Source organism: Triticum aestivum, chromosome 7B (genome assembly GCF_018294505.1).
Source record: "Triticum aestivum cultivar Chinese Spring chromosome 7B, IWGSC CS RefSeq v2.1, whole genome shotgun sequence".
Lineage (NCBI taxonomy): Eukaryota > Viridiplantae > Streptophyta > Magnoliopsida > Poales > Poaceae > Triticum > Triticum aestivum.
Genome location: NC_057813.1, coordinates 477056426 through 477067992, shown reverse-complemented (window position 1 = coordinate 477067992; position 11567 = coordinate 477056426). Strand labels below are relative to the sequence as shown.

At 43.2% G+C, this 11567-nt stretch overlaps 1 protein-coding gene and 1 long non-coding RNA gene across 10 annotated transcripts; one reads left to right on the top strand and one right to left on the bottom strand.

The window, feature by feature from the left end:
• Nucleotides 1-1701: 1701 nt before the first annotated feature.
• Nucleotides 1702-6221, bottom strand: LOC123159644 (uncharacterized). 9 transcript variants are annotated; one of them, XR_006479831.1, is made up of 6 exons: nt 5681-6221; nt 5359-5498; nt 5058-5153; nt 2971-4492; nt 2585-2669; nt 1702-2299 (listed from the first exon to the last, which is right to left on the bottom strand). It is a non-coding gene; the product is annotated as an uncharacterized lncRNA (long non-coding RNA). The 9 variants fall into 9 exon arrangements; XR_006479829.1 differs by having other exon boundaries at nt 5359-6215; XR_006479828.1 differs by lacking the exon at nt 5058-5153 and having other exon boundaries at nt 2971-3855; nt 4404-4492; nt 5359-6213.
• Nucleotides 6222-7840: 1619 nt separating this feature from the next.
• On the top strand, nt 7841-10101 carry LOC123159643 (uncharacterized). The gene is made up of 2 exons (XM_044577457.1): nt 7841-8114; nt 8595-10101. The coding sequence occupies exons 1-2, from the start codon at nt 7904-7906 to the stop codon at nt 9836-9838; spliced, it is 1455 nt and encodes a 484-aa protein (XP_044433392.1). The 5' UTR covers nt 7841-7903; the 3' UTR covers nt 9839-10101.
• Nucleotides 10102-11567: the final 1466 nt, after the last annotated feature.

The following is an 11567-nucleotide window of genomic DNA, read 5'->3' as shown; positions in this document are numbered from 1 at the left end:
AGTTGCACAATCTCATGGTCTAAGAAAATGATACTTGACATTAGAAAAGCTCTTAGCAAACGAACTATACGATCTTGTGCTATGCTTAGGATTGGGTCTTGTCCATCACATCATTCTCCTAATGATGTGATCCCTTATCAATGACATCCTATGTCCATGGTCAGGAAACCATGACCATCTGTTGATCAACGAGCTAGTCAACTAAAAGCTCACTAGGGACATGTTGTGGTCTATGTATTCACATATATATTGCGGTTTCCGGTCAATACAATTATAGCATGAGTAATAGACAATTATCATGAATAAGGGAATACAATAATAACCATTTTATTATTTCCTCTAGGGCATATTTCCAACATTAAGCACTATGTCAACTATAGTGTAAACATCATGGCAACTTCTGGGCAATTTTTTTTCGTTGAAACATATCAACATGAGGTCTAGTTTTGAAGATCTCGTCGAGACGGATTTAATGTGAAAGCGGATTTTTAATTCGCTTTTTTAATTAGGAGATAAAACATTTTTAAGCCAAAAACAAAAAAAAAATCTGCTAATGGCATCTATTCATACGTGGCAAAATGAGTGATGATGGATGCGTGTAGGCGATATAACACACAGACTACGCCATGTCACCGCATGCATGCATGTAATTTTTTTTGGATTTTTAGTTTTTAAAATGTTTTATCTCTTAAATGAAAAATCTAATTGAAGATCCATTTTCACCATTAAATTCCTTGTGACGAGATCTTTGAAACTAGATCTCTTATCGATATATTTTGGTGATTTTTTTTAAAGTTGCCATGTCTATTGCACATGAATTGCCATGATATTTACACTAAAGTTGTTATGATATGTTTCAGCTATTTTCTTTTACATTTAAAATTAAATTTTAACATATTATAAAACAGGGAATTAAGAAACTAGACTTGCCATGCACCATAAACTAAAATTGTCATGATACATGCACTTAAAATTGTCATGGTTCATACAAAAAATTATTTTCATAGTTAAAGTACTGGAATTGCCATCATCAAAAAATTAAAATTGTCATGATCTACAAACTAAAATTGCCACATAACAACTTCAGTTTAAGCACTATGGCAACTATAGTGTAAACATCATGGCAACTTCTGGGCAAAAAAAAAATCATTGAAATATATCAATACGAGGTCTAGTTTTGAAGATCTCATCGAGACGGATTTAATGGTGAAAGCGGATTTTTAATTCGCTTTTTTAATAAGAGATAAAACATTTTTAAGCCAAAAAACCAAAAAAAATCTGCTAATGCCATCTATTCATACGTGGCAAAATGAGTGGTGATGGAGGCGTGTAGGCGATGTGCAAACGCCCACACGTGTGGGCGTTAGTTTTTCCGTTGACTATTGATAACATTAATAGTACTACATGAGATGTATAATGTGAAAATTATATTGTTAGAAGCTCGTTTCACGCACGAATTCGACGGTATACTTCGTGTAACTTGCACGATATATATTATTGCTCTAACATTTGGTCAAAATTAGCCTTGAACAACGCATTAGGCCATATATAGATGGATTCGATAGAATTAGGAAATGAAATTATGGGTATAGTTTCGTGACACCCAAACAAGTCAGGGCCGGAATTCGGAAATGAAATCCGTGAAATCCGAGTCAAAAGACAGGAGCCAAACGAGTTGTAAAAGATACTAGTGGTTGGGGCTAGGTGGAACCTTGGCGGTGCCAGGTGGGATAGCGCCCCTTTCATTTTCTTGTTTGGTCCATTCTTGGCACAAGTGTATGCAAGGCTTTTTACAACGTAAAAGATTGACACCGAGCATAATAAAGACTAAAAGCCAAAGAAAAAAGACTACTTCGACGCGCCCCGAGCCGAAGCCGCTTGCCTCGTCGTCGTTGGCGGCAGCGCCAACCCGCGAGAGCTGTCGACATGTGACTTTTTGGCATCGGCATCGTGCTGGTTCAACTCCTTGTCATCCTCAGTCTCAATCTCCTCAAAGAGCTACTCCCGTCGTGCGTGGTTGATGATGGCGCAATGGCTCCGCACCAACGGTAGCATCATCCCGTTCTCATCAAGCCCATCGACAACATGTGGGCACCAGCACCACAACGAAGCTCGGTGGCCCGGTCCCCGGGGGCGGTGAAGTCCGAGGAAACCGCTAGGCTCGTCGTGCAGAATGACGACGAGATGATCGGGTGCCGACAGAGTGGGCACGATAATAGCGCCTGTTGGGTTCACCAATGTGTAGCTGGTCAAGCAAATGTACGTGGCACACATCTCATGCAGAACTCATGTTTGCATCCTGCACAGGTGAAAATTTTCACTGTAAGGCTAGCTTTCATTTGCCGAAAGCAAGACAAACTTGCTTACTTTTGTACTCTGTGCAGTTATTGAGCTACCAAGTGAATATTAACGAGAATATGAAAAGTGTGAGCTACTTGATGAACTCCATATGACACTCATGCTAGTAGTACTTTTATGTTCTTTTGTGAAAGATGGTCATTTCCAGCAAACAACAAACTGGCAGGGTGCTTAAACTACTACAAATAGCATGTGATATCAGTAAAATGTATATTTCGGTGCGTACCTTCTGTGGCAACAGAGCTATGTAAGCAGACAGCACATGGGACAATACGTACAGGTGACTTGTTCAGGTACCTTCAACTCACTCCCTGCGAAGCAAAAATGCCACTAACTATAAGATAGATGATGTTGCCACTTACCAATATAAACATTGGACAATAGCTTAATATGACAGTCTGTTAAAAAATTGCAGCTCTGTAGGTTTCCACTGACTCGGGGAAGATGGTGGACTCAGTATTGAAAATTTGAAATGACAAGAGATATCGAACGTATAAAATAAACAACGATGCTATATATCAACATGCAACTGTCATGTAAACGAAGACATAAGATTTACACATCTCAAACTATTAAGATCTGGTACAAATAAAAAAAGTTCAGAGGATAGACCTGTTGTCTTCCAATTTCGTCTCCAGTTCCTTGTTGTTCTCCCACAAAAGAATGCAATGCAGCCTATGCTCGTTCATGCGCAAACCATTTGCAATTATAGTTCGGTATGAGCAAGTATTCATTGTGGCCAAACATGAAGAAAAGAGAAGTTCATTTAACCAAGAAGACCGAAAGAACATCTATCGTCTCATCAAAAATATTCACGTCATTAAATGGAAGAAATGAGAACAGAAAAGTTCAGTTAACCAAGAAAGAATGCAATGTAAAAGACAGAAAATGGAGCTTGTTTAGTTCCAAAGTAAAGGACAATCATATAGAATAGTGAATAAAATAATCAAAATAACAAATCTCTTGCAAGCAAACCAAATCAAAATCTGCATTGTGCTGCAGCCAGAACCAAAATTAGGTTGGCAAGCTCCTTTAAGTAAAACTGAATTCTATTTGTGTGGTATCTTGACTGCAAGCTATATCTGCTGTTGAACATTATTATTTCAATGCAAACACAGAAAAAAAACTCCAAGTAAAATAATTGTCTTTCTACAACCATCCTTTTCTATCTTCCATCACAATGAGAAAATATCTTGAATCAAAATAACAATGATCTTGAAACAAAATAGATGAAGATGGTGAAATCTAATGCATCGGCCTCCAATGTACTCCCTCCGTTCCAAAATAGTATAAAGTTGAGTCATCTATTTTGGAACGGAGGGAGTAGGTAACAGATATTGGATGCTCTCTCGTTTGATTGCCACACAAAAAACATCAATTAAGAATCCAAAAGTAGTGACCCTTGAAACTTTCCCTAAACCAAAAGGAGAAATCAAGTAGATGCACCTAAAATAGTTACAGGAAAATAGGATTGATATATGAGTTAGCTTGGAGTTCCTACATTTGACAACAAAAGGTTAGAGTGAGCTGAGGGTTTACTTATGTAAGTAACTGTGCACTGTACATGTTGAGGCATGTGGATATTGAATAATACTGGCCTATATGGGATGTGGGCATTTTTTTAGGCAAGGTCATCATTAACTCAAGAGTGGCTATGAAACCTCCAGTGCTCATTGCCCTCAGACTGAAGCCATACGAAAATAAATCATGAAGAGCGTATTACTAAATCAAAGTTATATTCCAATTTATTTTAATAAAAGGAAACTCCTTCGCTGATCACATTTTCTTCAATGATGACATATATAAACTCGTTAGGGTGCTCTGTATCATGCAGTTTACAATCATGAGCATCAGTTAAATTGTTCAAATGCTTTGCTAAGCAATCACCAGTCCTGTGAACTATGGATATTTGAGAAAAAGAGATTACTTGTCGAATACTCCTAGAAGGATGGTGAAGGAAGAGAGAACATACATGCGGGATTCAGAGACATGATGATCAAGAAGAAGTGCACGAGAAGAGAGCTGGGTATTGAGGATGAGTATACCTACAGCAAGCAGACACCACGCCATGAGTTGGTCACTCCCCTGGAGCTCAGAGCTCAGAGTTGGACTCTAGTCTCAACCTTGCGACAATCTACAGTAAGCAAAACGGAAACGAGGTGAGCAAACCGTCGAACCGGTGGCAGGCACTAAAAGAATTGAGAAACACTATGCCCATCCATCCATTTAGCGGTGACTGTAAAATATGGTGGGTCTTGCTGGAAGTAAGCATGTCAGCATCAAAGGAGGCAAGTACTCAAAGTTGCCAATGTAAGAGAGAATTCTTCTTATTTGTCGTGTTCTTCGCTACCGCTATCATCACATCCTCCATAATTTGCATTTTACAAGTTCAGTATATATCCTCATTTTTTAAAGGTTACATTGATCATCTCAAGCTAGCCAATCAACTAAGAACTCTATCATCTCAGGCAGTTCAAAACTAACACCTAAAATTTCAAAAGAATTATCCTTTGCGCACAACAGAAGTGCATTATCTTTATTCGTCGACCAAAAATGACGCAAGGATGCCAAACCAAAAGAAAAAAATGGCGAACTCAGCTAAGCTAACAGAATAATTGTCCACTTCAAAAAGTACAAAATGTCACTTTGAATCCTAGCAATAATCTGTACATGCTGCTTTTTCACAATGCATAACTTACTGACTGATTGGCTGTCCATTGTTCATAATAATGTGTATATTAAGGGAGTTCTTTGCCATTTCTCTTCTCCTTTCAGATTCATCATATTGTAATTTTCTGGGCAGATAGTAAACAGAAGTATCTGTGAATAAATATGAAATCTAGCACCAAATCGAACATTGCGGGGTTTGCTTATTGTACTATGGAAATAGATAGACTTCAAACTCCATTTAGATAGCCAATGAAGTGTCTCACATATTTATATAAGAAAAAGGACATGAATTCCCAAGTCAGGAAGATCAAATGTGGATGCAGTGATCACCTTGAAGATGGGTGGCTTGAGGGGCTCGGAGCAGATCCACCACACCAGCAACAAGGGCTCGAGAGAAGCAGCGGCAGCTGCCCTCCCCCTCTCCCTCAGCTGTCAGCCCGAGACGGTCAGTAGTTCATGTCTTGCTATCTCTGAATTTAAGTAGGATTAATTCTCCCTTTATGTACTGCAACAACAGGCTTCTTGTAATCTAAAAATCGATGCATTTATTACATTCTAATAAGAAATTCACTGAGATGAGCTGATATATTGTTCTCAATTCGAATCGAATCCAACATACACACAGGAGATGGGGAGGGCACCTTGTACCTACCCAGAAATTTTCAGGGGGGTGCGAGATGGCTGGGATCGAAGATGGAGTAGTAGCTCCAAACCTAGCAGAGAACTTTAAACCGTTGTGGTCGATCTGCTCCTCCACGGGGTCACCGCTGCAGGAATAGTGTAGCGGCGAGGTGTGGCAGTGGTGGCGGCGCTGACTGGAGGAGAGGGAAGGCAGAGGAGGAAGGAGAGGGCAGGCGACTGCGCGCGGGTATGGAGTTGCCTCTCCGTTCGCACCACCCGCACCTCTGCATCTTGCCGCCTCGACCTATGTGCTCCGTCGGCACCTCGATGCCATCCCCTTCCTCCCCTCCTCTGCAACCACCATGGTGATGGGATGGAATGACACCTTGCTGCGAAGACAAAAAGTTTGGAGGAGAAGAGCATCTCAGAAGGGCGCCTTGCCGCCTTCTCCAGTGGCGGCGGCTGCGGTACTGCCGATGGGAACCCTAGCCACCAGTCGGGGGAAGAAAAGAACGAGACGCGAGGGAGAAAGTTGTGTAGGACGACAGCGTTCTGTTCTCTCTTTTTTATCCCCCCACACAACATGTTTTCTCTCCCTCTACTGTTCTTTTGCCTACGTGGAGACAAGAAGAGGGCGCATATTGCACGACTGTTAATGAGTTTAATTAATTTAATTGGCCCTGCCTCTTTCCCCAAGGTAGGGGAGAAATTAATTAGTGTTGTTGACCCGTGCGTCTAGGATTTTCGCCTAGCCTTACGCGTCTCCCCCAATCCCCACTCTCAATCGAAGCCAAGGAACCAAAAACAGGCAGAAATCACTGTTCTGACCCGAGGACGAAATCAATTCACAAATTGAACTGTTCCGGAAAAAAATTCACCCAGCTAACCCTTTTGTGTGGCGCCCGACATTTAGGCGCCACACTACACCGTGCAGCGCCTAGATCTTAGACGCCATGCTTCTGGCCAGCGTGGCACCGCTGGACCCCGCACCAAGCAGTGCAGCGCCTTTGAGCTAGGCGCCACACACGTAATGTGCAGCGCCTAACAGCCAGACGCTGCACATGCACTTACTAACTGCCGCGGACATCTATTTCTAGTACCTGAAAATTACTAAGTCAGTGTGCAGCGCCTGAGGGATAGGCGCTACACTATACAGTGTAGCGCCTGACGTCTAGGCGCTGCACAATTAATCAACAAGGCGATGGGCGCGCGATGCTAGCTTGTGAGGTCGGAGCGGAGAGGGACCATGCATGTACATGTAAGGTCGGACCAAGAAGCAAGGGCCAGCTTAAAACCTCTCGCTCTCTCCCATCCACCACGCCACCACCAAGTACAAGACGTAGTGCCACAGTGCCAATGACAGTTTGCCGCTAGCTGCTTGTGCAGTCGGGCACGCCTGGACCTGGCTAGCTAGCTTCCTCAACTATCCTGCAGTTGCATGCATGCTGGTCATGGTCAGCCTGGTGCTACTGCTAGCTAGCTAGCTCGCCATACATAGGTCGATCTTGCGTGTCCCAGGGATGACATAACTCTTGGCAGATTTAGGACTTAGGTACATATATGTACACACACTCGCATCACATGCACGCGCAGCTATATGGGCTTAAAGCTAGGCTAGCTAGAGACGGAAGACAAATTTCATTTCATTTCTTTTGGGTCTAGGCTTTCGTGCACAATGATCCGTAGCTGTCAGTGCCCATCGATCGATCAACCGACCGAGTGGCCAAAGGGAGACGGGCGTACGTACGAGCTCGTGTGACTCCGTCTACCTACCAATCGCCATCGTCCGGACTCTTGCTTGTTATGCATAGTGCAGCGCCTAGAAGTCAGGCGCTACACTGTATAGTGTAGCGCCTAAGTCTCAGGCGCTGCACACTGACTTGGCAATTTTTAGGCATCAGAAACAAATGTTCGCGATAGTTAATAAGTGCATGTGCAGCGTCTAAAAGCTAGGCGCTGCACATTATGTGTGTGACGCCTAGATCAAAGGCGTTGCACTGCTCGGTGCGGGTCCAGGGATGCCACAGTGGCCAAAAGTGTGGCGCCTAAGATCTGGGCGCTGCACAGTGTAGTGTGGCGCCTAGATGTCGGGCGCTACACAAAAAGGTCAGCTGAGTGAATTTTTTTCCGAGACAGTTTAGTTTGTGAATTGATTTGGCACTCGGGTCAAAACAGTGATTTCTGCCCCAAAAACAGTGGTTCCGCTCGTTGCCCCCACCCTGCGCCGCCGCAGTCCAGCAACCCCCCACCCCATATGCCCCCGCCATGGCAGCCCTCAACCTACGCCGCCGGCACGATAGTGGCAGCATCCCCCTGCCGCTCCTCCTCACCGGCCGGATTTCACGCATCCCCTTATTCCGATCCCCTTTCTTCCGTTTCAGATGAAGAGAAGACCATTGGAGATACTTCCTCAGCTGCCCCTCCTATCTCCCTCGATGATGAATTTCCGAAGGCCACCGCCATGGGTAAGCATACCGTGATCTGTCGCACAACGATTAGAAAGATCCAATTTTTATGAGCTGTGTGTGGAATTTTGTTGAGGGGGGCAGTTTTTTTTTCCGCAAAGATGCGATTTTGCTGCCAATCAATCGTACGGATTATATATTATTCTCTTATAAATTCGATGAATCTATTGGTTTCGTTCTGTTCAACGGAACCGGGGTGTTGGAGCCAAAAATGTTGATGGAATCCTCCACGGCCATCAGTTAAACTCGCGCTGTGATGTAAGTTTTGTTTTGCTCTTTCAATGGCTTGGTCAATCCCAACGATAGTAGAAATCGGTTTGCCAATTTGAATTGTATTCTTGTTCCTTCGGTACATATACTGTAGGGGGGAAAGGGAAGGGGCCTTGTCCGAGTGGGCAAAGTACACGGGCTTATTTGCTTCGTTATATATATATACATCTACTTACATGTTCTTTTTCGGTGAATTTTTCACAATGACAGGACCTTATGCAAGTGCAGGCTGGTCGGACCTCCCCATAGATCTCCTCATCCGGATACTGCATCTCCTTGAGCTCCCCGAGGCCCTCGCCTTCCATGCTGTCTGCCCATCATGGCGTTCTGCATCTGTGGCTGCAGGTGGTGTCCCACCTCGCCGCACACCGTGGCTTGTGTCCTTGGCGGAGGAGCCTCTTCCGGCAGGGGATCAACAGCGGCCTGTGCGTCGTGGATTATGGGATCCTACTGCCACTTCTGAGCTCCGCAACCTCGTGGATGCTGAGAAAACTTTCCAGGTCAGCTTTCCCTGGGGCCAGGCCGTGGCCTGCTGCGGCGCCTCCCATGGCTGGTTAATCATGGCAAACGAGCTCTCGGATCTCGTCCTCTATAACCCCTTCACCACGGCGTCACTCTCGCTCCCGCCAATCACCGGTTTTGCATCGTGCATCGAGGGGGTTTACGGAGATGAAGGGAACGTCGTGGGCTATCGTTACAGTTGTTACGAGAGTGACAGTGTCTATGATGTGCGGTCTCTTGGTGGGTTCTTCTATGACAAGGTTGTGTTGTCCGGTTCTCCATCTGCTGGTCCCGCAATTGCTTTGTCCATGCACATGGACGGTAAGCGACTCTCTTTTGCGAGGGTCGGAGATAGTTCTTGGCGACAAGTTTCAGTGATAAGGAGAAGCCTGGATAGCTATGCCGATTGCGTCTACCACCGCGGCAGGTTCTACGTGGTGACAATGGAAGGTAAATTGAAGTCTTGGGGCCTCAGTGGACCGGAGGACAGACCGCGAAAGAAAACGATCATTGCCGAGGGAGATGATTACTTTTTTGAACTTATCACGAGATACCTAGTTTCAACTCCCTGGGGACATCTTCTGCAGATTCGTGTCGTCCTCGACAAGTATCAGGAGCACTACGTCAGGGTTGATGTAGACAGATTGGATCTCAAGAGCAGCCAAATGGTGGGAGTAAGCCCTGCGAAGGCTCTAAGGGGACACGCGGCGTTCCTTGGTCAGAATAGCCGGGGTATATTGTCCGTGGATAAATTCCCCGAGGTAAGGCCAGATTGTATCTACTTCACGACTCCCCGTCTCAGGGGGGACGCTTTCGAGCATCGCCATAACCAATGGAGCGGTGTGAAGGTCTATGATTTGAGAAGTCGGAAGCTGGAGGATGCTTTTCTGTCGGGTGGTGGTCATTATGGAACAATCTGTCCATCGGAGGTCTGGTTCACGCCGAGCCTGTGATCACTTAGCAACCATGTCGGAAGATGTTTCATGCTGCACGCATAACTGGTGCTTTGCTTTGATTGTTTCCTTCTAAATTCTGTTTGCAGTTGCTTGTTCCAAGAACGCGTTGCATAATGTGGAAAGTGTGATTCATGTGTATATAGATTAATGAATAATGAGTTGTGTGTATATAGTAGTAGCTGGCATGCTGGCGATCACAAGTTTGTATGATGTCCTGTCTCAGCACAAGGTTCAATACTGAATATTTGGTTAGGTTTTGATGTGCACCAAGCTAAATATCACTGCCTATGAACAAGAGTCTGATCTTAAGAGAAAAGTTCAATGCTGAAGATTTGTTTTTTCATAAAGATGCATTTTCTCTGTTGGTTTCATTCTGTGCAATGCTTAGCCCTCTTATTCTACCCAAGAAAGAAATAATGGATTTTTTTTCCTGTTCAACTTCATCTTGTGAACATGCTTTGTTTATTATCTACGCCCCAGGATGTAAAGTTATTTCGCTATTTCATCACAGCTTCGAAGTGAAAGAAACAATTGATTTGCTAATTCTCATCAAGATTGGAATTAGCAAAGTCTCATTTAACACCTTGGAACGACCAACCTAATAAAGTCTAGGTGTATGTGCTTACCATTCCAGTCCTGAATTGATCCCTCCATTCCAAAATAAGTGTTGTGGTTTTAGTTCAAATTTGAATTAAAACCATGCACTATGCTCTCAAAGGAATAGAAAATATATGTGCTGCAATCATGCCATTTTCGAGCATCAAGCACTTACTTTCTACAAAGATACCAACATAAGTGATGGATTTTATGTTATATTTGCAGCTGGTCTCAGCTGTTGGCACTCTCTTCTTTTTCCCAAATTAAGTTGAAGGTAAATTTCAAAATTAGTGGTCATTTTTTCCTTTAATTTAAATTGGTGTGCGCACACTGTCTTGAGGGAACAAATCAGTTTTCTGTAGCATCATTTCTTTGAGCATTGTATAAAGTTTTAGAAGTTCAATATTTTAAAAATTGTGCTATATACTATATGATCTCTAGTGTATAGAAGATAAAATCCAAACTTTTACATGCTTTTTCCAAGGTCTCGAGCATAGCCATGTCCTATAAACCTCACATCATGAGTTGATTCATCATATGTGTGAATTCAAGCTCTCATCATATTAGTGAGCATATTAAGCTCTCGTCCAAATGTACTTAGGCAAAGTCATATAATATGTTTCAGCACTCTCTTGGATTTTTTTTTTGATGCGACACTTTCTTGGGAATTTTGTTGGTGGCGTGGTGCTAACTCAAGCTTTATGAACAAAACAGGCAACAATGCTTTGCCTAGAATACCAAATGATTCCCAGCCAAAGTGTGCATTGTTATTTCCATGACTACATAAATGCGCGCCAACCTTTGGAAGAAAATGTTTTTGAATTACAATATTCTTTGAGAGCACTAATTCGGGTTAGTTATGATATAAATTTGAAAATGGGTAGTGATTTTCTGAAAGTTTACTGGAATAAGAATATAGTCTAAAACAACCGGGAGTTGTACAAACTTCTCCACTTTTGCTTTATCTTAAGGCTAAACTTATCTCCGTAAAGAAGTGCTAATTTTATCAGCTAGGCATTACTCCCCGTTCTAACTGGATTGGTTAGTAAACAAGCTCTGTATTTTTAAACCTTTGTCGGTGATGCCAAAATGACATTTGGATGCACAAATCCAAGAGAAGCTCGCATAT